General features: G+C 54.4%; 2 protein-coding genes across 4 annotated transcripts; both read right to left on the bottom strand.

The window, feature by feature from the left end:
* Window positions 1–65: 65 nt before the first annotated feature.
* Window positions 66–11,074, bottom strand: TBC1D10A (TBC1 domain family member 10A). Of its 2 annotated transcripts, XM_062504170.1 has the most exons (10): window positions 10,841–11,074; window positions 10,164–10,166; window positions 7,585–7,714; window positions 4,334–4,441; window positions 4,082–4,188; window positions 3,459–3,573; window positions 3,185–3,250; window positions 1,999–2,188; window positions 1,557–1,711; window positions 66–1,377 (listed from the first exon to the last, which is right to left on the bottom strand). In XM_062504170.1, the coding sequence occupies exons 1-10, from the start codon at window positions 11,038–11,040 to the stop codon at window positions 985–987; spliced, it is 1,467 nt and encodes a 488-aa protein (XP_062360154.1). In that variant the 5' UTR covers window positions 11,041–11,074; the 3' UTR covers window positions 66–984. The 2 variants fall into 2 exon arrangements, with proteins under 2 accessions (XP_062360154.1, XP_062360153.1); XM_062504169.1 differs by lacking the exon at window positions 10,164–10,166 and having other exon boundaries at window positions 7,585–7,684.
* A 2,192-nt stretch (window positions 11,075–13,266) lies between these two features.
* On the bottom strand, window positions 13,267–26,213 carry SF3A1 (splicing factor 3a subunit 1). Of its 2 annotated transcripts, XM_062504387.1 has the most exons (16): window positions 26,087–26,213; window positions 23,884–23,996; window positions 22,587–22,791; window positions 21,554–21,811; window positions 21,064–21,138; window positions 20,409–20,559; window positions 19,748–19,941; window positions 19,048–19,165; window positions 18,767–18,952; window positions 18,334–18,455; window positions 17,902–18,144; window positions 17,084–17,294; window positions 16,212–16,366; window positions 15,150–15,251; window positions 14,930–15,001; window positions 13,267–13,949 (listed from the first exon to the last, which is right to left on the bottom strand). In XM_062504387.1, the coding sequence occupies exons 1-16, from the start codon at window positions 26,150–26,152 to the stop codon at window positions 13,848–13,850; spliced, it is 2,373 nt and encodes a 790-aa protein (XP_062360371.1). In that variant the 5' UTR covers window positions 26,153–26,213; the 3' UTR covers window positions 13,267–13,847. The 2 variants fall into 2 exon arrangements, with proteins under 2 accessions (XP_062360371.1, XP_062360370.1); XM_062504386.1 differs by lacking the exon at window positions 26,087–26,213 and having other exon boundaries at window positions 23,884–24,334.
* Window positions 26,214–26,653: the final 440 nt, after the last annotated feature.

Genomic DNA, 26,653 nt, shown 5'->3' on the forward strand with positions numbered 1-26,653 from the left:
GACAACCCTGCCTCCTGCCACCCTCCATACCCCAATCCCAGACCAAGAGAGATGGGAGCCAGGGCTGTGCCTTTACACACTCGCTTTATTGACCCCTTTGTACAAAACTGCTTTTCCCATTTTATTTTACAAACCCACCACCTGCCCTCGGGGAGGGCAGGAGGGGCAGAGGGGACCCCACAACCAGGGAGCACCTGACTGCTGCTCACCCACCCCACCTCACCTGCACTGGGGCCTGGGGGGGGGGGGAGAGGGGGTGGTGGCAGTGGTAGAGTGAGCCCTGGCAGGGTAAACACTTCCCCTGAGATGTGGGGAGCTTGGGGATGGGAGGGGATGGGATGGGGGGGCTTTAGCCCCCAAACTTGGCATCAAATCCTGCTGCCTCTAGCACATCCTGCCTCGGTCCCTGTCTTGCCTCAGAGGAATAATAAATAGGCTCAGTGAGTAGGTAAATTGGGTACTACATATAGGGCTACAGCTTGATATATCCTCACTAGTAAGAGGGGGGGTGAGGGGTCCTCTGGCTCCTCATGTACCCCCAGTGCCCTGTGCCAGGCCTAAGTGCTTGGGAACTGGGGCTGAGGCTGCCTGGCTCGTGCAGGGTGGGGGCTACAGGAGGGACCTGGGGGGTGATGGGTCAAGGGGCTCTGGGACAGGGAGAAGGGCCTGAGGGGCAGCCCAGCCCCCCAGTGTGGGGAGGGAGCTTGGGTGGCTCAGCCACCCCCTGCCCGGGCTTCCACTGCTCGCGGTGCCAGCACCCAGCGCAGACCCACGGTGTCATCCCCTTTGGTCACCACATCTGGCCAAGCTCCATGGATACCCCGAGAGGGCCACGCTGTTCTCACGGGGCCGCGCAGTCCCCCTGTCCCATCCCTCCAGCTCAGAGCCCCCAGTGCCGGGTGCCAGGGGTCCTCCTCGGTGTCCTTGCGCCCGGGTCCGTGCGCAGCCCTGCTGAGCCCGGCTGCCCGGGGTGTTAGCCGGGCCCTACAAGTACGTGTCCTCGCTCTCCCGGGAGCTCAGGCTCTCCTTGGATTGGTGGTGGGGAGAGGCCTGGGGGTGCAGCAGCTCCCGGGTCGTGCCGGGCGCCCCGTTGCCCTCGGCCCCAGGGCCGTTGGCAGGACTGGCCGGGCCCTTTTCCCGGCTCTTCTCCTTGCTCTTGCGGGCCTTGGGCACGGGGGCGGGCCCGGGGGAGACGAAGATGGAGGGGACGGACTCGAGCGCCTTTCGCGGCGCAGGCTCCGCCTCGCTGATGGCCTTGGCGCCGTGCAGGCGCGGGGGGGATTTGCACTGCAGCTCCCCGTGCGTCTCCCGCCACTTCTTCAGCTGGATCAGGTGCTCCCGCTCTATCTGACGCTCCGTCACCGGCAGCTCGATGACCTGTGAGGACGCTTGTGCCATCAGCAACAGTGCCACCAGGGTTGGGTGTGAGGCAGGGCAGAGGCAAACAAGCTTTCTGGGGCTGCTCCCCATGCTCCGCCCATCCAGGGACAGCCCGGTCTGGCAGCACTGGCCAGCTGGGCAGCACGGGGCCCCCCCGACCGTCCCCAGCACCTCACCTCCTGCACCAGGAAGGCTTCCTGCATGATTTTGGGGCTGAGGGCCCTCAGCCTCTCCATGGTCTCATACTGGCCCTGGCAGGATTTGAGCTTGTCCGAGGAGCCCAGGGTGTGTTTGAGCAGCACCAGGCCCACCCGGAAGATGATCTTCACTCCTGCAAGAGCAGATGTGAAGCAGTGAGTTACCAGGCAGGACAGGGTGATGCTGCCACCATATCCCTCAAATGATATGGGGCAGCAGATCCCAGTCCCACTAACAGTCAGGACATGCAAGAGGGTGAAGAGGGTGAATTTGGGATATACATTCCTCCTAACCCCCAGAAAAACAGCCCATCTCTTCCGCAGGCATGTGGCTGCCTGAAACCTGCCCTGCTACAGGTCCCATGGCTGTGGGGGGTGCAGTCACCCTGGGAGGAGGAGGATGATGGTGGAGAGTTCCTACCTTCACAGAAGAACATGTCCCAGACACGCAGGACGGAGCTCCAGGGCAGCGTGCGGGAGAAGGCGCACATGAACCACTCCGTCATGTACAGGATGGGGTCGATCTTCTGCTTGCTCAGGTGCTTGTAGGCCACAGGTGAGACCTTGTGCAGCAGTGAGAAGAGGATCTGTCCGTCCAGCTGGATGGCTTCCTGCAGAGACACGGACCAGCATTCCAGTGAATACCCCAGCCCTGGAATCGGCCCCAGTGTCTGGCCCTGGCAGGGGCAGCTAACCCTCTACACCTGATATGAGAGTAGAGCTGTGTCCCATGGATGCTATACTGAGGCCCCCATCCCAGAATGTGGAATGCTTCTGGGAGCCACAGCACAGCAGGGAGACTGTGGGAAATACCCAGCACCTGCCCAGACAACTTCTTTTCCCGGGGTGAGGGGCTGGACAAGATTTTGGCCTGAACATGCAGAATCACAGAACGGTTTGGGTTGGAAGGCACCTTAAAACTCATCTAATTCCACCCCATTGCCATGTGGCACCTTCCACTATCCCAGGTTGCTCCAAGCCCTGTCTAACCTGGCCTGGAACAATTCCAGGGATAGGGTGGCCACAACTGCTCTGGGCACCCTGTGCCAGGGCCTCATTGCCCTCGCAAGGAACAATTCCTTCCCAATATCTCATCTAACCCTACCCTGTGGCAGTGGGAAGCCATTCCCCCTTGTCCTCAGTCCCTCTCCAGCTCTCCTGGAACACCTTTGGGCACCAGAAGAGGCTCTGAAGTCTCCCTAGAGAGAGTGAGATGCTCTCAGGTGAGCATCCCCAGCTCTCCCAGCCTGTATCCAGAAGGGCTCCAGCCCTCAGAACAGCTCCATGGTTTCGTCTGGACTTGCTCCAGGGCCTTCCTGCGCTGGACCCCAGGGCTGGAGGCAGCTCTGCAGTGAAGTCTCAGCTGGCCATGGCTGAGGGGCAGAATCCCCCCCTCCCTTGCTGCCCACATTGGGGGATCAGACCAGGACACACAGCCAGGGCATGGCCAACCTTCATCAATGAGCATCCCCAAGTCCTCCTCCCTAGGGCTGCTCTTGATCCCTTCATCCCCAGCCCCAACTGATCCTGGGGGTTGCCCCAACCCAGGTGTACCACCTTGCAGGTCCCTGCCACTGCTGAAAGCACCATAAGCCCTTTACACTCACCAGTTTCTCGCTGTAGTAGCCAGGGAGGTACTTCTCACAGATCTGCACCAGGCACCAGAATGCTTGCTGCAAGGCAAGGGACAGCAGGTGAGCACCCAGAGCACATCCCTGCAGCCTCCCCCTGCTCCCAGCGACCACGGGAGAGGGTGGGAAGCAGCACAGCACCCCTGAGGAACTCTGGGTTTCCCTGAGCTGGGCACCTCCCACATCAGCATCCCCCAAAGGGCCCCACACCCTCCAGGTCACAGCTCTGTCCCAAGCCGCGTGCCCGTACCTCGGCCGGCATGTGCATGAGCAGGACGGCGGCGATGGGTGCCTGGGCCTGGCAGTACCCCTCCTCCGGGCGGTACAGCGTGTACGCCTTCAGCACCCGGAACAGGTCCTGCTGCCTGCAGAGACACCGGCCACAGACAGCTGGGTACACGGCACGGATGTGGCCCAGCAGCCTTCCTCGTGCATACCAGGCACGAGCCTTGGTCAGTCCCCGGCTGGGATCCCTCTTCCACACAAACCCACAACAGCTCTGGGAAGCTCTGCCCACAGAGTGCAGATCCTGCCTGGATCTGGGAGTCGAGGCTCACTCACAGCTGCAAGCGCAGGGGTACAGATGCTCCCCAACACATTTGGAGTAGCATTTTTTTGGTGAAATGGAGGCCACAGGCTGCCACCTCCTCTGTCTGCCCTCCTGTCATGGCAACTCCCACCCCACTGGCTGTCAGAGCTGGTCTGAGCCATGCTGTTTTCAGTCAGTGGATGCTTTGTGACTGTGGGAGTATAGGGAATGCTGGAGGAATGGAGAGGACACTGGGGACATGAGTGTGCCTCCATGAGCTGGGATAGACGGTGCCCACCCCATCCATGGTTGCTGAGGGCTGGGCACACAGTAGTTCCACATACCCATGGCCTCCACGTGAGACAAACATCTCATGGAAGGGGAACTGCCGATGGAGATCTCGCTCGATCACATCCAGCCACTTTGGATCTCCTGTGAGGAGGTCCAGTTCCTGGGGAGGAGAAGACTGCAGTGAGCAACGCCCTTGACATCCCTCCAAGGTGTGTGAGATCCCAACATACATCCAAGCCCGAGGAGGAGCCACCCCAGTGCTGCCCCCTCCCTGGTGGTGCAGGAGGGTCCCCAGGAGGACTCACATCAAACTTGCCCATGTTCTGCTCCAGTTTGACCTTGCTTCCAGAGAGGTACTGCCAGGCACGGCCCCGCAGCGAGGGCGGGATCCCCTTCTGGCACCGCAGCCGGATCTGCAGGAGAGACACAGCCGTCACAGGAAAACCACGGAGCACTGGGAAACAAAGAGACTCCTGGGGCAAGGTGGGAGCCAGGCCAGCACCACGGCCACAGGCTAGTCCCCTGCTGCTTCCCAAACAAGGAGAAGTGTCCCTGAGCCCCCGGGATGCAGGGATGCCAGCTGGAATGGCAGTCGAGGCTGCACTAGCAGCACGGGGGAGATGCCAGAGGCCCAGCAGAGGCTTTGTGGCTTGCAAACAGCTCCAAACAAGCCTGGCACTGCCTCAAAGCCAGATCCTGCTGGGAGCTGGAAAAGCAAACGTTGGAGCCAAGGTGGGGAGCGGGTGACTGCCCACATGGGAAGCACTGAGGACACAGGAGAGGCTCCCCAGCCCACAGTCCAGCTCCCCACTCCCCCGTGGGGCCATGGAAAGCAGGGATGGGCACCCTGACAAGTGTCTCAGCTTTCCCACCTCCTCATCCGGGGCAGAAGGGCAGGTCTGGTCCTATCTCCATGCATGGCCAGATCCTGAGGCCCCTTGGGGCTTGCTCCATGCCCACATTTTCCTGTGTCCCTGGTTTCCTTGGCACTGGGCACCAGCCAGGACCAAAGTCCAGGCGAGGCAGTCGGTGCCTACCCTGCGTGGGGAGCTGAGCCAGCTTAGCCCTGGTGCTGCCTGCACCAGCAGGGACCAAAGCCCGCAGCCCCACTCCAACTCCTCATCACAGCAGCAGCAGCTGCCATGGAATGACAGAACGGTTTGGGAGGGCAGGGACATTAAAGACCATCTCATTCCATGGGCAGGGTCACCTCCCACTTGCTCCAAGCCCCAATGTCCAACCTGGCCTTGGACATTTCCAGGGATCCAGGAACAGCCACAGCTGCTCTGGGCACCCTGTGCCAGGGCCTACCCACCCTCCCAGGGAACAATTCCTTCCCAATATCCCACCTAACCCTGCCTTCTGCTAGTGGGAAGTTATTCCCTGTGTCCTCTCCCTCCATCCCTTGTCCCCAGTCCTTCTCCAGCTTTCCTAGAGTCCCTTTAGGCCCTGGCAGGGGCTCTGAGCTCTCCCTGGATCCTTCTCTTCTCCAGGTGAGCACCCCCAGCTCTCCCAGCCTGGCTCCAGAGCAGAGGGGCTCCAGCCCTCAGAACATATCCATGGCCTCCTCTGGACTGGCTCCAGCAGCTCCACATCCTTATGTCCTTTTCCCCACAGTCCTCAGCCAGGGCATACAGTGAGGTGGGCCCCAAAAGCCTGGTGCTTTCACCCCCCACAGCACCCTGCAAAACCCCAGAACAGCCTCCACTCCTCATGTCCCTGCTCAGGCAGCACATGCCAGCTGTGCCAGGGGTCTAAGAGCAGTGGCCAGCAGCTTCTGGATCGCCCCCAGGGCTCTCCTGCCTGTCCAGGGCTGTGTTTCCCTGTTTGCTGGAGCAACTGGGGAGCAGGTGGTTGTTTCCAAGCACAGTACCATCAGCTCCCAGGGGGTTTGCTGCTCCCTCACTGGTTGTTTACATGGGCAGGTCCCTTTGTGCTGGCAGGAAACACAGTAGATGATGCCCCAGGCTGCTGTGGGCAGCTCCATGGCTGCTGACAGCTCCCATTTCCAGGCAGCTCCCCTTCCTGCCAACTGAGCTGCCAGGAAGGAAACCACCTCACTGGGTTTTGGTTCGGCAGCCCCTCCAGCTGGCCAGGCCAGTGCTGCCAGGGCCGAGCAGCTCATCATCTTGGTCCTACATGGGGTCCTGCCATCAACCCCACAAGTCCTACAAGGACTGGGAGTGTGTCTGGGCTGAGGGATGCTGAAAGCAAGGTGAAGTCAGAGTGCTGCCCACACATGGAGAGCAGTGGGAGCTGCCCACCCACATCTCAGCCCTCCTTCCAGCACGGGGTGTTGGCACAACTTAGCACCACGAAGGATGTGGGGTCAGGCTCCACTGGGATCGGGGCCAGGCAGGGAGCATTTTGGGAGTGGTGCAGGTGTGAGCAAGCCTGGCAGGAGCTGGCTCAGGGATCCCTGGGCTGCCTGCCAACCCTGGTGAGGCAGCCAGAAAAGTACTGGGGCTTTTCAGAGGTTCAGGGAGCTCCCCCAGAGCAGCAGGGACCTGCACCAAGCAGGCTCCTGCCAGACCAAGCATAGTTGACAGCATCCAAGGCCATGCCTGGCAGCCTTCCCTGAGCAGCCCAGGGATCCAGGCACAGAGAAGCATTCCAGAGCAGCCTCTCCAAAGCTCCAGCCATGAATTTTTGCTGCAGGACAGACTATACAGCACTATCAGCCCCATGGAGACTCCCAGAGGCTCAACCCAAGCACAAGGGAGCTGCAGTGCCAGGCACAGGGCTGCTGGAGCACTCATCCCATCCCAGAGGGCACCCTGTGGCACACGGCCGGAGACTAGCGGAAATTGTCCGTGGAACAAAGCGCCTGCCTGCTGTGGCCCAGAAAACTCCCAAATCCTTTAAGAGCAGCCAAGAAACAGATGAGGGATTACGGTGTCAGTCACCAGCCACTGAGTAGGGACAGCACTCCAGGCCCACTGAAGGGTGCCAGGAGACTGCCAGCATGGGGAGGAGGAGGAGAAGAAGGCCCTTCGTCCACTCTCTGGCACTGCTGTCCCATGCCAGCAGCCTCACTGCTCCCAGCAGACACACAGAAGCAACCCTGGATTTGCTGCATCCCAGTTGCCACCTCATCTGCAGGCTCAGGGGATCAGGGAGGACCAGCAAACCAAGCCATGGAGCCAGCACACCAGGAGTCTCTCAAGGACCCCAGTTCGCAGACCAGTATCATGCGCATCAGGCTCAAACATTTCCTACACTGAGCTTTTTTTGGTCTGCAAGATGCTCAGAACAGAAGTTTCCATGAGCAAACAATTCCCATAGCTGCCTGCAGGCAGCCAAAGAAGCCCTAGGAAGGCTCCAGCCCGGCAGGGAAGAGTTGGAGGCAGAAGTGGGCTGGCTCAGGACCACTCAGCCCCCCCAAGCTTCAGTTTCCAAGGGGAATGAACAGCCAATTCAAGCCAACAGTACCATCCAAAGGCATACAGACGCCTGTCTGCAGAGAACCAGTGACACCAGGTTGCCCCAAAGGGACACCGCTATGCCTGGCTGGCCCTTACTGCCACCTCTCAGAGGGGACGCAGCTGTCACTTACCTTCTTGTGTTTCTTGGCCATCCATTTGTCCCAGTTGTTGAGCATATCCAGCCACTTGGACTCCCGCTGCCGGAGCACCTCCAAGGGCACCTCCTCCAGCCTGGGGAGGAAGAGGCCGGTCAGTGGGTGTCTGGTAAGGTGCTGAGCCCCCTGGTCTCCCGAGCACCGTGGGTGCCCTCCATGCCCAGATGGCTGCACCCCTCAAGGCACAGGGCTCAGGACACGCTTGGCAGCGCCAGCATTTTGGCAGCTGCCGGAAGCACACGCCACCTGTGAGTGAAGTCACTGCGCCAGCAGAGCAGCTCAGACCTCTTGGGAGCAGCCTGCACTGCACACACCACGTGTCACAGCATCCCCAGGGACCACCAGGAAGGTGAGGGATGAGGAAGACCTGATCCCTGTGGCAGGGGCCGGCTGCACACAGAGAGAGCTGGGGCCATAAGCATCGTGTCATGCACACAGCTCCAGCCACGCTGCGCTCCCAACGTCTGGCGCTGCTCCAGGCCCGGCATCGAGCCCGGACCAGGGTCCCTTAGGAGGGAGGGGAGTGTTTTCCAGAAACGGCTCAGCCTAGCCAGGGAATCCTATTTAACCCTGCTGAAGCAAGGGGGGATGCTGCTGCAACACTGAAGCCGGCACCACAGCCTCCAGCCCTCCATGGCACCGCATCTGCGCAGAGATGGGTGGCAGGCAGCTTAGGCAGGACCAGACAGGGACAATCAAGGAGAGCAGACACTCCTTCAAGCCATCAGTGAAGACTCGATGCCTTCCCAGGCTCTGCTCCACACTGTCCTGTGGCCACACCAATCTCAGGAATAGTCAGATCCTTCCTGAGGACTCGAGGACAGTGGCCTGGTGCTGAGCATCCTCCAGCACCCAGCCCCACTACAGGACACGCAGGCCCTGCCTCCTCTCTCCACATTCCGAGCCGGAAAGCGAGCGGCACTGTGAATCCAGGGCCGCATCCAGCTGGCAGCCCGGCCATGTGCCCTGCCCAGCCCTTCCCCGCCGAGTCCCACCCACCGCAGCGGGTCGGACGGGGCGAGCGCGATTGTTCCGAGAGCAAAACCGCTCCCAAAGGATCTGCTTTGCTTGGCTCCCCACCCTCCCCAGCACGACTAGGCATGGCCGGCAGCTCCCCAGCCCGGCACGGGGACGGAGGCAGCGCTGGCCTCCAGCCGGGGCTCTGAGAGGCGTGGGAAGCTCGGGAGCGCGGGACGCTGGATACAGGAGCTGGCTGTGGGCCTGCTGGAGCCCAGCCAGCACAGACTGGAAGCTGTTCCCAGCTGATGGCTGCTTGGCAGCGGGCAGGGAGCGAGGACCGGCTGTATTTCATATGGCCCAGGCGGGAGGGTGGGGGCACTCCAGGCGGGGAAGTGATGGGATGCCCTGTACCAGGAATGCGCTCCTCTGCATCCACACCGTAGGTGACATCCCCAAAGCTCGGCCTTTCGCAGTGCCCTCAGACCCTCCATGGATTATGGAGCATCCTGCCTGCCCTTCCCGTGCTTCCCCTCCCAGCAGGGCAATCCCAACTCTGCCAGCCACAGCAGGATGTCACCTATTCCCCTTCATCTGCTCCTAGGCAGATAGTGAGCCAATAAAGCCCTGGAGCAGGGCAGGATTGGGCCCCAGCACATCTGTGGGGTGCTGCAGGAGGCTCAGTCCCCAGTGACTGCAGCCATCACCGTGTCAGCACCCTTGGGAGCAGCCATTCACCTCCAGCACCATGACCTTCATCCAGAGTTGCTGTTGCCTGCTGCAGGGACCGCGACACCCACCCCAGGGACAGCCAGAGGAATGACAGCCAGGGCAAGTGTCCCCTAAATGCGGTGTGTGGCCAGGACAGGGTGCAGCATCATGGGAAGGTCACACCACTCCTGCAGTGCTGAGGGACAAGGTTTATCACACGGAGTGATGCACCTTGCCCAGCAACAACATTCCAACCTCCAGCACCTTTTCACCCCACAGACCCACCCAGTAACACCCACAGGCTACGAGGAGTGAACACTCTGCTCCTCATAGACAGGGAAACTGAGGCACAGCTGGCACCAGAGCACTCAGTTGGGCAAAACCCAGGGAGCCTGCTCCAGCTGGTGTCCTAGCAGGAGCTGGCTGCCACGCGTTGTCCCCACTGCCATCCCGACTTTCTCTGGATGTTGCTGTGAAAGCAGGGCCAGGAAGGCAAACACCAAACACGCTGCCGAACCAGCTTGACGGCAATAGCACATTCCTGGGTGTCAGCACCGCCCTGGGGCCCAGCGCCCCGGGCTAGCCTCACTTCCTCAGAGGGTTTCCTCCACAGAGCTGAGCGAGGTGACCACCGTGCCTCTGCCAGCACTAACAACAAGGGGTCCTTGAAGCGACACCTCGGCCAGGACTCCTTGGCTTGATAGAGGTCAAAAGTCCACTGGAATCAGTGCCTAGAGCTGACCAGACACTGACCCGGGTGTGCTGGCAGCTCCTAGATCCCAAATGGGGTGGACACCACTTCCCAGCTATTCCCCCTCTTCAGAGGGAGGGAACAGCTGGAACAGCACTGGGGGCTCTTCACAGAGCTAATCACATCATCATGGAACGGTCTGGGGTGGAAGGGACCTTAAAGCTCATCTAGTGCCACCCCTTGCCATGGGCAGGGACACCTTCCACTATTCAGGCTGCTCCAAGCCCTGTCCAGCCTGGCCTTGGACACTGCCAGGGATCCAGGGACAGCCACAGCTTCTCTGGGCAACCAGGGCCAGGGCCTCAGCACCTTCAGGGAAACGATTTCCCCCCAGTATGCCGTCTAACCCTGCCCTCTAACAGAAGAAAACCAATCCTCCTTATCCTGTCCCTCCATTCCTTGTCCAAAGTCAGGAGTTCAGGTTCCCTTGAAGCCCCTTTAGGCAATGGAAGGGGCTCTAAGCTCTGCTCGGAGCCTTCTCTTGTCCAGGCTCAACATCCGCAGGTCTCCCAGCCCTACTCCCTTGTTCATATCCCGGCTGCGGCGGCCTCCGTCACAGGCACGAACGATGCCTGACAGCGGTCCCGGGCGGCCCCGCGCCCAGCCCGGGGGCGGCGGGGACAAACCCCCCCGGAGCGGGGAGGGTCGCGGCCGGCCCAGCCCAGCCCCAGGCCCGGCCCTGCGGGGGCCGAGCGGCCGGAGCGGACTGGGCCGGGCCTGGGCTGGCTCCTCTGCGCATCGATGCCCCAGCCCTCCACCCCCCGCGACCCCTCAAGGCCCCAGCCCCGGGCTCCCCTCACGGCCCCAACTCACGTCCCCTCGGCGCCGCGGCTGCCCACGATGAAGCCGAACTTATCGACGCGCCGCTCCTCGGGGCCGCCGCCGTTGATTTCGGAGTCGGAGCCGAGCGAACTAAGCTCATCGCCGCCAGGGTCGGCGAGGCTCTCACGGGTGCCCGCCAGGCTGCGCCCGCCGGGCGAGCTGGGCCCGCCGCCCCCGCGGCTCTTGGCCATGGCGGCGCCTCAGCGGCGGCGCGGCCGCTCCGCCATGCCGGGACACGGCGGCGGCCACGCCCCGCCCCCGGCCACGCCCCCTCCCTGCGTAGCCATTGGGCGGGAGCAGGGACTCGGCCAATCAGCCGCCAGAATTGCGGAAGGGAGAGTCCGCCCCCGAAGCTGACTGGTCCAGAGCACGGGGGCAGCTGTCCGTCAAGTGCCGGCTGGTGTCGGTGAGGGGCGGGGCTCCGTGCACCGGCAGTGGGGCAGCGCTGGGTGGGAGGCACCGGGACCGGTGCGAGACATAACGGGATGGACTGGGACCAGTATGGGATATACAGGGGCTGCATGAGACATAACAAGCTCCATTTGGGCCAGTGTGAGCCATAATGAGCTGTACTGAAAACACAACGGGCTACATGCTGTACTGGGATCTGTATGAGATACTACACAGTTGTACTGGGGCGTGGATGAGATAGAGTAGGGCTATACTGGGACCAGTGTGAGATAAAAGGGGCTATACTGGGACCAGTGTGGGCCATAGTAGAGCTGTACTGGGACCTGTATAATGGGGCTGTAGCAGGACGAGACTGAGCCACAGTGGGGCTGTACTGGGATTCCAGGAAGGCTGGATACGGAGACTGCAAGATGGTTGTGCTGGGAAGCACTGGGGCATACACTGGGATGTCTCCCTCTCTGAAGAGAAACTGTCTCTGCCCTGTAGATCCCACATCCAGACCACCAAAGTCCCCATCCACAGCACTCCAGACAGGCAAATCCAGCCAGGCTCTCCCAAAAATAACACACTAAAGGATCTGTAGGAGACTGAGGTGTACTGGGACCTGTCCCAGGTAAAGCCTTCCAGGAACAGGTCCATCTCCCCTGCAGATGCTTCTCCAGAGCCCAGTGCTCCATTTCCTCCCTCTTACAGCATAGAACAGGAGGTAATGGAAGGATCCCTTTCAAGGTGGTACCGTGCCAAAGGAAGAGGGAATGAGGCTCCTTAAAATCAGCAACTCAACCTACTTCCAGATTTTTCTGGCAGCTGGGCCCCACCAGTCCTTGCCACTGAAGTGGAAGGCTCCAATGGCACTTGTTTTGCACCAGATCTCCACACACACAGTCTGCTGCAGTATTCATCCCTCGGATTTAGATGGAAACAGGCTGGCAAGGCTCCATGCAAATGATTTCCAGGGGGAAGCTGTCTTGCTGGAGTGCCGGTAAAGGGGCTTGGCTGAAAATGCTACTGAGGGAATAGAGGCAACAGCTCTCACCGGGAAGCTCCGTGGGCACAGCGGGAGGAGGAACACAGGGTGACCTTCAGCACAGCTGGGCCTGGCCCCGGATACAAACACAACTTCTCCATTTCAGAGCTCTCTTGGCAGTTTTTTTCTATCCGCTCTGGAAAACCCCGCTCACTGCCTGTTTTCTCCAGGACTGTACCTATTGTCTCATTTTGAAGAGCAAAGGGAAGTGACTATCCTGCCTTCCTGCAGGGCAGGAGCACCCTGCATCTACCATCCAGCCATTCCTGCAGCAGGGAGGGGAGCAGGCTGTGACAGGGACATGTGGGGATCTGTCAGACAGCAGCTGGACACTGTGGCCAAGGAACATTGGCCACCTGGGCTGGACCGGTGCCAGCCACCTCCCCCACATCCACAGGGCTTCCTCCAGATCCCAGGGGAGCACACCAGAGGCAGGAGGTTGCCAGTTCTTCCCTCCTGCTTCATCCCTTTCTCCCCTCCTAAGCATGGAATAAGGCAAACAGACAGGATATTCCTGCACTGCATGATCATGAGTAAAATATATATATAATAGTAAATCTATGGCTTTGGGTCACCCAAAAAAACCTGAGGTACCCAAATCCTGGACACCTAATTCCATGGATTAACTTTGCTGTGTTGTGTTTCTATCAAACCTGACTTGAAGGCCCAGGAATCATCTGTTTTCCAAACTCTCCAGGACCAAGGGATTCCAGCTTCAGGATATAACTGTTAAATCACATTTTCCAACAGAATTCTTGCTAAGTTCAGAGTATTTCCCCGCCCCCCCCCACACACAGACATAAGCATTCCTTCAGGAATGACTGAGGAGCACCAGGGAAACTTGAACAAGCCCCTTTTCTTGCAGGTTTTCCCAGAAAATAAGAGGATTTCCTATTATAAACTGCTTAATTACAAATCCTGATGTATTTCCCCATCCGAGTGCTCCGAAACCAGGCACATCTCCATTTAAAACCCCAAATCCAAGGAAAGAGAGCTGCATGTTTATTAAAACAAATCACTAAAATAAATCATAGCCTGTCCAGAGCAGACCCAGACCTCCTTTATCACAGGAACAGCAACACAAGCCCATACCAAGGGAGGAAAAACCTTCAAGTCAGGGTCAGTACAAAAACCAAGACAGGGAAAGAACAAGAACAAGGGGGTTAATAAGTGTGTGAAGAAGTTTTCAATTAGCAGGAGGTTAAATGAAGCAGTGAGTGCTGAGGGCAGACAGATAGATGATGCTCCTGGCCACCATAAATCCCTCAAAGATGGATCTAAACTAAGCTGGGCATGACCTTGATGGTGTCTTTTCCCAAGGGGATTCAAGGGAGAGCCTGCACTCAAGCAAAGCATTAATCACTACAGACTATTCATTACACTGACATATTTCAGGGGTACATCAGCTTCTCCTCTCTCATCAGTGGGGGTCAGAGTCCCTCTGTTCAAACTACTGCTGGAGGGCAGTGGATGCAGCCCCAAAAAGGCCAGAATGGAAACAGGATTGGGAGGGTTGGGGGTCACAACACAGACACTTTACATCTCAGGGCTCCATGTCTCCTATTTCTTCCTGCCTCCTCTCTCTTTGAGTGCCAGGTGAATCAGAGAGCCACTCGTCATGTTATAATAAGCCAGCGAGTTGGAATCCTTGATGAAGATGCCCTGAGGGAAGGAAAGAGCACAGAGCACAAAACTCAAGTGTTGTTTTCCCACAGAATCCCACCCAGATCCAACCCTACTGGCTGTACACTCAGAGCAGGGGATGACAGAATACGGCAGGCTTTGAAGACACCAGAGAGATGCCGGTGTCCAAGATGGACACTGGAGATGGGTACAGAATCCTAGAATGATTAGGGTTGGAAGGGACCCTAAAGATTCCCCCCACCCCCCATGCCATGGGCAGGGACACTTTCCACTAAACTAGCCAATATAGACAGAGTCACCACAAGGGGAGTTATTCAGGCTTCATTTTCCCCCCACCTCCCCCCGCCTCCTCCCCCCCCCCCCTTAAAAATAATCAGCTCAGCTCCCTTTCTTGTTAAGGGTTAACAGAGTATCTGCCCACAGATGAACTCTGAGGAGGTTAAGTGCACGAAGTTCACTGCTTAGGCAGCAGGTTGTGCCTGCCTGGGCACATGCATGACTAGAAATAATTCATTAAAAAGGAATGGGGTCCTTCTCACAGCTCTGACTTCAAGAGGAAGAGAGAGAAGAGAGAGTGAGCTCTTCCCTTCCCTGTTTTGGAGAAAGTATTCCCCAAGCTGCCAGGGTTCCAAAGCATGCTCACCCACCTCCACAGCAGAGCTGTGGGAGCAGGCTGCTGCAGTTAAATGTCAAAAAAAAAAAAAAAAGCCTCTAATAAAAGAGGCTGATTTCAGAGAAAGCCACATCAAGTTTGGAGGACTCATCTGCAGCAGCAACAATGTGAAAATCCACTGATTTAATCACCTACTAAAAGCCTGTCCTGCTGAAACAGAGGGCAGTTCCATCACAGCTGAGCTGTGCAGGCAGGAAAAACATTCCCTTTGCTCTTCCAGTATCTCATTGTGCATTAAATTATACACTATAGCTTTTCTTTGCAAAAAAGTCATGTGAGAGAATGCACTGAAGAAACAACCAGCATCTGAAGGGCTTATACCCACCTCATACTGCAGCTTCTGCTTCCCAGCTGGCATCCCTGTGGCCTCGTGGATCTTAACCTTTATAACAGACACCTGGGGAAGATCAAAGGGCTCCTTCAGTGCTTTTGTCCCAGTCCTGCTACCCAGCCCTGTGGAGCTGCAGTGTGGGGAGCAGGCTGAGCTCCCAGCTGCTACTCTCAAAGGCAGCACATGGGGCAGGACAGGAGGATGAGCTACATGCCTGGTCTGAGAGGGGCAGGGTGAACACCAGCACTTGGCCATTCAGCTTCCATTCCGTCTTGTCCTGCATGTTGGGAACCTGGACTTTGACCGTGACCGGGCCCTATGGGAAAACACAGATAAAGTCTCTCCGGGCTGTGATAACACAGCACCAGACTAAGTATTTATTTCCCTATCTTGACTCCTCAGTAAACACACTGAAATGTGTTTACAAGTTACTCCACTGCTCCCACAATAAAACATTTAGTTGGATTTCTCTTCCTTTTGAGTGCCATCTATCGAGCACCACACACACTGACGGTGTCACAGGGTGACGGTGTGAAGCACTGAACAGGAGACAGCTTCTCTGTGCACATGAAATCACAGAATCACAGATTGATTTGGGTTGGAAAGGACCTTAAAGCCCATCCAGTGCCATGCCCTGCCATGGGCAGAGACACTTTCCATTAGCCCAGGCTGCTCCAAGCCCCAATGTCCAACCTGGCCTTGGACAGTTCCAGGGATCCAGAGGCAGCCACAGCTTCTCTGGGCACCCTGTGCCAGGGCCTCCCCACGCTCCCAGAGAACAATTCCTTCCAAGTATCCAATCTAAATCTCCTCTTTTATTTCCAATATTCCCAGAAAAACCATACAGCCCTTCCTAAGGATTTAAAGCTCCTCCTGTGATGCTGGCATAGGAAGGAACTGAGGCTCACATTTAGCTCACCTTGTTAAGGAATTCACCACATTACCTAGTATCATGGTGACATTGATACTCTAATCTCTTTGCATCTCCAGCTTAGCCCTCCTCTCCTTAAAAGCTCATTAGCAACTTTAGTTCTTCTCTGCATTGTAACCTACCTCTCACTGCCCTTAAATTATAGAAAAGAACAGTGCTACTCTGTGTAGCTCTTCCCAATAAAAGACAAAGGAGTTTGGTTTGCTCAGGAATGACAGAAGAAAGAAGACACCTCAAGAAGGCCCTTTTTTTCCAGGTATTTTTGCCCCTCTGTGTAGGGAATTGGCTTTACAGCCCCTCTGGTGCTGGAGTGGAGCAGCCCAGGACTGTGACTCACACATGTACCTTGTTCCTGCGCAGAAATTCCTCCTCTGGAATCAGGCTGTCCTCACTCTTCAGTTTCTTGGAGACTGGCTCATCCTCCATGGGTGGTGGGGGGTGAACAGGAGGCATCGGTGCCGGAGATGGGACCGGAGCCACGGGAGGAGCAGGGACAAAGGCTGGAATGGATGGGGGACACACAACACAACCTACAGTTACCCCCTGAGTGCACAGCAAACACCCCCTCACAACAAAAACGCTTTGGGCAGGGAAGCACAGGCTGAAAATAAATGCCACAATACATGGAGGAAGTTACAACCAACAGCAACATGCAAACTTCAAACATTTAGAGAGCTCCTATATTGGGAAGCATTCCAGGAAGAGATAACAAGGCATGAGAGCTTCCTGCAGATCTTGCAAAAAAGAACATGCTCTCAGTTTGGCAGGCAGTGGTGCCAGCTCCTCCAGTCAGGGAAGAAAAGAAGATGAAAAAAAGGGAAGAATTGCTTCTTACATCATGCTTTTTAACTTCAAAGCACCTAATGAGGAAAAGGGCCAGCAAACAGCCTTTTCTCCAGCAGCAGCAGCTTCTCTAAGGAGCTGTAACCACCACTGAGGTGCTGGCAGGTTCTCTTTACCCTGCATTCTAAATTTTCATGCAGGCAGGCTCCTGGAGGCACAGGATTCCTGTATTTCATGGTGCAGGAAGAGCCTTGAACCCAAAAGCAGGACTAGATAAGTCATACCAAAGACCCCTAAACTCTTAAAAACACAATTTACGGCCTGCAGTCCCAGTTACACACCAGTACCAGGACATAGGAGAAAAAAGACTCCAAGCTGAAGCCCACTACAAAGGAATTATCCAAGAATTCCCCCAAAAAGCTGAAGTCACTGACCTGTGGGGACTATCATGGGGGGCGGGCGGGGGCTCATGATGGGGGGAGCAGAGGGGGGCATGGGCACCACGTTGATCCGTGGGGTGTGGATTATGGGAGGCATGGGGGTGGCTATGACAGATCCTGGGGGCAGCCGGACCACAGAAGTCATGGGGGGACGAGGCATGACTGGAACTGCAGAAACCACAGCAGCACGGACGGGAGGAGGCATCTGGGGAGAGAAGGTGAATTTCCTCAGCAGGAATGCCGATGGCTGGCCCAAACCCCATTAAAATAACAGGGTAAAACAGAACCACGGCTTCTGCTGCCCAAAGACTTGCAAGGAGCCTTAGTGGCCCCACCATATGGGCAACCCAAGCTTCTCTGAACAGGCACAGAAGCCTCATTAACAGATTAAAGGAGTCCTCCTTCCCTCCTCACTTCAGTATCACAGCCTCAGGCACTTAGCTCCTTTGCTAAATTGCTGTTTGGGACTCACAGCAAATCCATTCTTACCTTGGGCTGCTTTTGTCCAACATCACTCTACACCTACAAAGGCCCCCAGCCACCCCTTTCTTAGCCATATTCTCTGCCTCCAAGATCTCACTGCCCAGCTGATCCCAGTCTTTCAGGTACCTCTAAGGTAAAAACTCTACCTAACTATTGTATTCCATTTTTAACAGCAAGTTCAGTAAGTTTGTTCTAATATTTCCAAACTACTCCTAAACAACAAACTTCCCACAAAATCCTCTTCTATGCCAGCACCCTTGCCCTCCATAAGCATCCCTCCTAATTAACTACAGCCCCAGTAATTGGCTTCTGAGAGCCCAAACACTCACGGTGGGTGGACGAGGTACAGATGTGATGGGCTGGGCACTGGCAGGGGGGTTGGAGGCTGAGGAAGGAGGGGGTGGCTGGGGTATCTCATTGGGTTTGCTGGGCCCGATCTTCTCCTTGCTGTCATCCTCTGGCACCAGTCCCTTGGCCTTGTGGATGGCTTCAATTTGCTCTTGCAGAGTGATATTGGCCTGAGCAGCCTGCTGTGTGCGGGCCATACTGCCCGAGTGGCCATCCCAGGTCACCTGAGAGAGTAAAATAAATCAGATTAACCCAACCTGGCCAGACTGCAAAGAAATTCAGAGAGCAGCTTGATAGAAAGAAAAAAAAATCAAGACGCTTCTGTCTCTAAGCATTCACAATGCTACAGGGACCTATTTTTAAAAAAAAACCAAAACAACCAATCAAACAAAAATTCCCAATTTCTACTCTACCTTTTCCTCTGGTTTCTGGATCTCTTCTTCACCAATCTTTTTACCAATGGCAGTCTCTTCTACACCAAAGATATCAGTACGACGCTCTGCCAGCTGCTTCAGACTGCTCTCAATATCCAAACCTGAGGGAAAAGAGCAATTCTTATCTCAAGGAATATAAGCAACCTTCTTACTGATCTCTCTATTATTTGATACCTAGTGGCCAAGTGATGCTCTTCTTACACAGAATATTCTGAATTGAAAGGGACCACAAGGGCCAAAGTCCAACTCCTGTCCCCTTTTTTTTTTCTTTGGAAAGATACTGGCCAGCAAGAGCTGACAAACATACCCATCCCATAATCACAGAAAGGGCATCACACAGAGCTACATTTCAGATGGTCCTGATCAGTGGGGGCAGTGAGGGACTGTGCAATCAATGCTAACTAAGGCTGACCTGGGGCATAGACCTCGTCATCGCTCTGCTTCTCCCGGATGGATCGATCCCGCTGCTCCAGCCACCGTGGATCCAGGAGCCCAATCCTCATGTGTTCCTGCATTTTGCTGGCAGGAATCTTTTCTCCAGTGATGGGAGACACCAGGTACTCGTCTGGAGCCGGGGCAGGTGGTAACGGTTTTGAGGCTAGAAGAACAAAACCACAGTGTTGGTTCAGTCTCAAAACAAATGGTTTGGGATTCTTCAGGAGGAACTAAAGGTGACTTTTTAGTTTGATTTACCTTTGGGATCGTAATCTTTCCGCACAATAACCTGATCTGGTGTGGGAGGGAGTGGGGGTGGCATCGGGGTTTCTGGAGGAGGAGGAACCTTCTGACCTTCATCTTCATCATCTGACCCCTTATTGAAAAGGAAACAAAAATCATAACCAAGTTACAGTGGTCAAATTCCTTTGAGAGACAGAAAATCCAACACAGTGCTGGAAGAACGGATTAAGCAGCTTAAAAGCAACAGAGCTGTTTTGGACACCTACGGCATAGTGGTTCCTCTGGACCATGATTCAGAAATTCAGCAGCCCCAGAAGAGGAAGCAAATATTCCTCAGCTTCCACATTACAGCAGCCTTGCATGCAGGGGCTTACAGTTAACCACACTCTTGTTCCCTGTTACCAGAAAACAGCTTACAGTGGGCAGAGCCTAAGATGAGTAATCTTTCAGTGCTCCAGACTCTGGGCACAAAAAAGCCTTAAAACCACAGAAATATAAAATCTACACCACTGGGTGCCAAAATTACTGGATTTCTCTCTTGGAACTTGTATTGTCATAGAAAACATTTTTAAAAACAGCAATATTCCAGTAGCAACAGATTTCATCAGAGGGAAATTTCATTTCCTCAAGAAATTGAAGAACTATTTACAGTGAAAGTGGGGACCAATCATAAACCACAGGAACTTTAGGGGACAAAATCCTATTTTCCAGTTACCTCATCCATATCCTGCACTTGTGTGTCCTGATCCAGCTGGGCTGGAGGCTCATCTGTTTTCTCTTGCTTTTCATCTTCCTCATCTGATTCCACCTCCATCTCCACCTCCTCACTCTCCCCAAACTTCTCATAACGCTCCTGGATCAGAATTCGAGCTCCCAGCTCTTCTGGAGTGGTGGGAGGAGGGAAATTCCCTACAATGCAGAAAACAGAGCTTCTGTTTCTCTATCCCATGTCATTACTCATCACAGACAGAAATACCAATTCTTGAACAAAAAGCAGCGGCAACAAAATCCTTGGCAGTCAGAGGATATGGAAGGGAATGAATGAATGGAATCTATACAAACACCAGCATGACACATGGAGATAAAGTGACTTATAAGCAGAAGCAATACTAGAAAGTGGGAAAAGCTCTGCTGTCCTGGTGGAAGAGGAGAAGTGGACACTATTGCAGTCCTGGACTTCCTTCAAGGAGAACATCGGTGTCTCCAGAAAAAAAAAAAAGAACAGCTCTGCAAAACGTCAGTGTAAGGATTTTCCCTTCAACTCTGAAGGATAAAAGGCTGTAAACCCCAACATTTGCCTAAAAGCGGCTCTTCAAGACACATTTCCTGCATGAAGGGAGCAGTTCCACAGAGATGACAACATTTAACATCAGTACCTTGCTCGTTGGGCTGGAAGTCAACTGTTTCCACAACCACAAAGTCGTGCCAGTCAATCTGGGCATAAGCAACACGCTCCTTTTCCTTCTCCTCCTCTTCTTTCTTCCTCTCTCGCTCCTGGAACTTGGCCCACTCCACTCTGTAATAGACCTGCAGGAGCAGACAGCATAAATGAAAGGAAGGACAGGAGTCAGGCTGGAGATCAGGAAAATGTTCTTCCCCCACCCAGAGGGTGCTGGGCACTGCCCAGGCTCCCCAGGGAATGGTCCAAGCCAGCCCCAAGGCTGTGAGAGCTCCAGGAGCATTTGGACTGCACTGCCAGGGATGGACAGGGGGGATTGTTGGGGTGTCCTGTGGAGGACCAGGAGCTGAACTGGATAGTGGGATCCTTCCCACTCAGGATATTCCAGGATTCCACTTAGTAAGCACTTGGAAATGGGGTTTTGCAGTATCTCTGTGCTGCCATAAACTACCCCCAATATAAACACCAGCTGCAGTTTAAATCAACTTTGAGCCTCCTGTACCCAAGTGACAGCAAGTGACACATCCATTTTATTCTCTATTTGATGTCAACAAGCCAAAAACATGCAAAGAGAAAAAATTCAAAACATAACCAAAATGCTTCAGCATTTTTGTAAATTGCTTCTGGAATACCTGATCCAGAACTTCCTTGGGATTTTCGGCCTCCTTCTTGAGCTTGAGGAGTAAACCCTTCGGTGGGATCAAGATCTGAAACATTTTGCACAACAGTTGGTGGCCATTCTTTGTATCCAAGCCTCTTTCAGAGCAATTATTCTCTTTCCACACTGCTAAAAATACCAGCAGACCCCCAGGGCTATATCCCATTTATTGTACTGCAGCACTCTCATTACTTACTGCTCATCCCTGCACTTCAAAATATTCACTTGTGGCCTTCCAATTTTTCTCCGGATTAAAAAAAATAAAAACAACCTTTACTGAGATTACAATAGTGCATGGTACATTTAGGTGACAGCCCACTGTGTTCAGCACAATATCCACTCTGAAGAGTAGGATTTAAAGGATGGATTCCTGCACCTGTACTTCCAGGCTGGCTGGTTTGTAGGGCTTCATCAGCCCTCCAAACTCATTCCTGCTGTGGAAGGAATCACCCTGCCCGGAATACCTTTGTGTACTGCTCCACCAGCTTGGTGAAATAGTTGAACAGGCTGTGCTGGGGGCGAAGGAAATCGAACTGGTAATTCCTCTGCTCCTTCTGCATGAGCTGGGTGAGGAACTGCCTCCCATTGCGGGCCACAAACTGCGCCGTGAGCTTCACCACGTCCAGGTCGAAGGCCGAGATTGACGGAGGGTCCGCGATGAACTCGAACTCGGGCGGGGGCTCCTTCGGAACCACCGTCTCCTGGATCACCTGGGCCTGCACCTGCAGGGAGAACAGGCACAGCCTCAGTGACTTCCTGCAAGAAATGCTCACCCAACACTCAGGAGAATCTTTGTTTTCCTCCAGCTGCTGTGGGAAAGCAATGCCAGTTGCCATCCTGGCAGGTGCAAGAATGAGAAAACATCAGGTATCATTTAATACTATTAAAAATGTTGCTGCAACAGCAAGCAAACCTGGAAATAATCAGCACTTTGTTATAGCCCTCCCAGGGCTACCAACACCACAGTGTGGCTGTTGGCCATACCAAGCATGGAAAAGCCCTGAATTCACTCCATGCCTTTTTCCCACCCACTATGTTTAAACGCACAGCTGAACAAGGTGAGCAGCATTTTGTACCCCATGTTTTAAGGGGAGGTCGATCCTTCTGGCAGGAAAAGTTTCTACAAAACAGTGCATGCAACAAAGCCAAACAGAACTCCAGAGGATTCCCAAGGCTTGCCTCTGCCACATCCAATCTGAGTGATCCTTACTGTAAGTATTTTGTCAGTCAATACAAAGTTAAACTTAACTAAAATGGACCAATTAAACTGTATACTGGCAGTTTCAAACACCTTTGAGTTACCAGCACCTTGGAGATGTACATCTGCATCAAAACAAAGCCCCAGACACTCAACTCCAAGCTTGTCACTGCTGGCACTTTGACAAATGTATAACCAACTGTTCCTTCTTGGCTTTTGAGCTTCTTTCTCTACCCTGGGCTGTAACACCACTCCAAGTGGCCAAATTCTTCCCCAAAGTGATAAAAAGGAACACTCACCTTCTGTGGGAGCTGCTGCTGAGCACTCTGCTGCTGCTGCATGACCTTGGGGATGGCAGCTGAGGGCTCCTGGGCTTTGCCTTCCTTGAACTCACTGACCTTGTGCCGGTAGTAGGCATGGTAAGGGTCGTTGGGGTTCAAGAAGTTGAACTTGGGGTTATTTATTTCATTCTGACGAATTCGGGCTTCAAACTCTGGACCATTTCTGGGCAGCAACAAGAAAAATTGTTTAAGTCATCAACTCAAGTGTAAATGTCTCTTTCAGACATGTTGAGGCATCAGCCCCTTGGAAGATCATTTTCTCTGTCACATGGGAAGAATTTCTCTCTCAGTAGCTCACACCCAGCTGGACACACACAAGTAAGAGAAAACTGTCACCCAAATTTTGTCTTAAATGTGAATAATAAAAATTCACACTCACGGGTGTTCCACAGTCACATCTGTCTGCACTCAAAGGTCATTTCCACCACTGACTGAAGTTTATGGAACATGAAATTTACAAGTTTCTTACTGTAACAACTTTATTTGCTCTATTAACAAGTTTTCAATACTAATTTCAGTTACAAATGATCATATAAAGAAAATAAAGCAGGTAACCATCAGCCTGTGCAGGGACTGACCAGCCCAGAGTGCTGGACCTAGGAGCCCCAGTCCAGGTAACATACCCTCCCCCCACCCAAAGCATGAGCCAGTTATTTCAGGGCAGTTTGAGAAAATTCCCAGCTGCCACAGGGTGTTCCTCTTCATATTCTCTGGATATCTCCCAGCCTCATTTAAACATTCCACCTCCTCCAAAAGAGGTCTCTACAATTCCAAAGGATAAACACAGTCTCTTCCTTTTGCTCAGAGGCAGCCAACACTCCTTGGCAACACTTTAGAGATGAGTTACACAATAAAGGTTTCCCTGGAACAGCATTCAGTAATTTTCTAAAACCCACCACATTTTAGTACCTAAAATACAGTCATGACTCCTGTACCAAGGCTGTCTTTGGATATGGAATTTAGTTTCCCTGTCAGATCATTCAGAATAGGCCCAGTTACCCCATTATTGCAGTACCCATTGCACCTTTGAACAAGGATTTTATTTCTTTACTACCAGTTTCTCTAGAAAAAGGTGTCTTACACCCTCTTCAGTAGAATTTTGTTGTTTCTTTTCCAGTCTCACTGGTACAGCCTCAATCCTTAAAAATCCTTCATGCAAAACCACAAAACTGGGACCTGCTTCAGCTTCTGGAGCAGCACTGAACAGCAGAAGCATGAAAATCCCAGGAAAAGGAAACACCACAATGTCACTTACCTGGCTACAAAGCTGGCAGTCTTGTCCACAATATTTCTGACCTCTGGAGGAGGATAAATAATTCCCACCACAGGCTTGGCTGGTGCTGCTTCCTCTTTCGGCTCCTCTTCTGGCTGCAATAAAGATTGTTTCATTACAAAAGGTGAAGGGGTGTCAGGATTAGGCATTCCAAACACAATCCCTATGGCACACAGGAACATTTAGGATCCTCTTCCTCAGCCCCTCCACCACTGAACTGGTTGAACAATCTGGATCATCCATCCCACCAATTCTTTGGTTTCTTAGGGTGAAAGACAACCTTCTGCCTCTCAGGGGCACCTGCTGCAGGGGAAGGGACAGCAGGACAAAAAGGAAACCTCCATGAGAACCAAAACAATTTTCACTATATCAGCTCCAACCCCAAGTATGTTTTTAAATGCTGAACCAAGAGACTCCAGTCACATTTCCAGGAATAATTCATCATTCCTCACCAGGTGTGGAAGTTCTGAATGTTCCTAGAGGCCTGTGGGATCTAAATTATTAACTCCATGTTAAATAAAACACAGCTTTTAATGCCATTGTAGTTGCAACAAAAGCTGTTTTGAAGAGAAAATCTCCAACGATGCTTTTCTCAATGATGTTACCGGAGGATCCAAACTAAAATTCCAGAATCCTCCCTGTGGAAGGTTCGGTATTCCAGTAAACCAAAAGCTGCTTTTGCAGGGTACTAAAGATGCTGTTTCTCCTTCCTCACTAAGCAGTTTCCAAGAAAAGGTGTTATAAACCAGGACAGATCAGCTGGAAATGTTTATATCCTAAAAGGGATAGTCAGGGATAACTTAAAAGTCCAGTTAAAGCTTCCAGCTCTGCCAAATCCATGGAGACTGTAAGCCAGAAAATGTTCTCAAGTCAAACTGACCCCTGGAAGTGTCCAAGGTCAGCCTGGACAAGGTTTGGAGCCTTGGGGTAGTAGAAGGTGTCCCTGCTCTGGCAGGGAGTGGGTTGAGATGGGCTTTAAGGTCCCTTCCAATGCAAACCATTCCATAAAATACAACTCTAAAAAAGTGTGTTATGAAGAAGGGAGGAAGGCACCACAAATATTTTCGTTTGTATTCCCACTCCATCAGAATATTATCTTGAGGAGCTGAAAGGTGAGGCAACACTACACTTGACATAGCTTATTTAACAGTGATGCTGAGTTGCCTTGGTAACATTGGTGCACAGAAGTCACTGGGTTTTTGGAGGAGGAATCACAATTTTCCAAGGTTTTCAGTGAGATCAGCTCCCTGTCAGCTCCAAGAGTACTGCTCTTCCTATGTGAGTCAGGAGAGCAGCTCTAGCTCCCTGGGAGCTGCAGTCCCATTAGCAGGAAGGCTGTGAAGAACATGAATATGGCCAAAAGAGAAAGGATCTGTGAGGGTACATGGTATACACAGTACTGCCACACTCCCTCACACTTTTAATGCCTCCACACATCATTCTTGGAGCCAGGACAACTCCCACAGCTCCTGGCAACCTGCCATACTCATTGGAATCACAGCCCTGGGGTACTGCCAGGGAAGTGTTCAGTTCCTGCCCAGCCCCAGCAGGATGCTGCTGTTTCAAAGGAATCCTGGGATGGTTTGTGTGGGAAGGCAACCTAAAGCTCATCTCATCCCACCCCACTGCGGTGGGCAGGGACACCTCCCAATATACTAGGCCTTGGACACTTCCAGGGATCCAGGGGCAGCCACAGCTGCTCTGGGCACCCTGTGCCAGGGCCTGCCCACCCTCCCAGGGAACAATTCCTTCCCAATATCCCATCTCTCCCTGCCCTCTGGCAGTGGAAGCCATTCCCTGTGTCCTGTCCCTCCAGCCCTTGTCCCCAGTCCCTCTCCAGCTCTCCTGGAGCCCCTTCAGGCCCTGGCTGGGGCTCTGAGCTCTCCCTGGATCCTTCTCTTCTCCAGGTGAACACCCCCAGCTCTCCCAGCCTGGCTCCAGCCCTTGGAGTATCTCTGTGGCCTCCTATGGACTCTCTCCAGCAGCTCCAGGTCCTTCCTGTGCTGGGCGCCCGGGCTGGAGGAAGCTTTGCAGGTGGGGTCGCACCTGAGCGGGCACAGGGGTCAGTGCCGCGCACCGGACGAAACTGCAGCTCCCCCAAGCCCAGCCCAGCCCCGTCCGTGAAGGCCGCATTCCCAAACCCGAGCTGTTCGCGCCATTCCCCGCCCCCCTCCCCGACCCACACCGGTTTGCTCTCGGCGGGGGGCGCGGGCTGCGCCGGAGGCACGGCCTGCACTGGTCCGGCGGGCATGGCGCTGCCGGGGCCAAGGGGTCCGCGCCGGGCGGGGCTGATCCAAGAGCGGGCGAAGCTCGGTCCGGACCAGACACGACACCGGCACCAAGTGGGGCGAAATGGCGGCGGAGGGCGCTGTGCCGCGCGTGCGCGCCGGAAGTGACTCAATGCCGACGGAAGCGCAGGCGCAGATTGCCGGGAACAGCGCGCTCGCGCCCACTGTAGGATGTACCATTAGCGCCGCGCGTGGAATGAGGGGGGGGTCAAGCAGGAATGCACCACTGCGGCGCGGGAGGTGTGCGGTTGCCAGGGTGACAGGGCTGGGACGCCGAGGCCTAGCACAGGCCCAGGGTCCGGCGCTTCTTCTCCGCAGTTGCTTTTGGTTCCTCCGATCCCCCCAATTCCCCAGAACTCCTGGAGACCGCCAGGCCCGGGGGATACCCTGCCGGTCCCTCTCCAGCAGCCTATCCCGGTAGGGCGTTCCCTTCATCCCAGGCTTGGTGACCCTATCGGTCACTT

The sequence above is a fragment of the Cinclus cinclus genome, chromosome 17 (assembly GCF_963662255.1).
Source record: "Cinclus cinclus chromosome 17, bCinCin1.1, whole genome shotgun sequence".
Classification (NCBI taxonomy): Eukaryota; Metazoa; Chordata; class Aves; order Passeriformes; family Cinclidae; genus Cinclus; species Cinclus cinclus.

Bases quoted from the DNA above. Each gene is read 5' to 3' on its own strand.
- TBC1D10A (XM_062504170.1), bottom strand. From the start codon at position 11,040: ATGGCCAAGAGCCGCGGGGGCGGCGGGCCCAGCTCGCCCGGCGGGCGC. The intron at 3,574-4,081 runs GTATGTGGAACT...GTGTCTCTGCAG, and splicing joins GTCTCACGTGGAGGCCATGG to GCAGCAGGACCTGTTCCGGG. The intron at 2,189-3,184 runs GTGAGTGTAAAG...GTGTCTCTGCAG, and splicing joins GCTACTACAGCGAGAAACTG to GAAGCCATCCAGCTGGACGG.
- SF3A1 (XM_062504386.1), bottom strand. From the start codon at position 24,083: ATGTTCCTGTGTGCCATAGGGATTGTGTTTGGAATGCCTAATCCTGAC. The intron at 20,560-21,063 runs GTATTCCAGAAG...CTGCTCCTGCAG, and splicing joins CCAAGGAAGTTCTGGATCAG to GTCTATTACAGAGTGGAGTG. The intron at 18,456-18,766 runs GTCAGCCTTAGT...CTTTTCCCTCAG, and splicing joins TGACGAGGTCTATGCCCCAG to GTTTGGATATTGAGAGCAGT.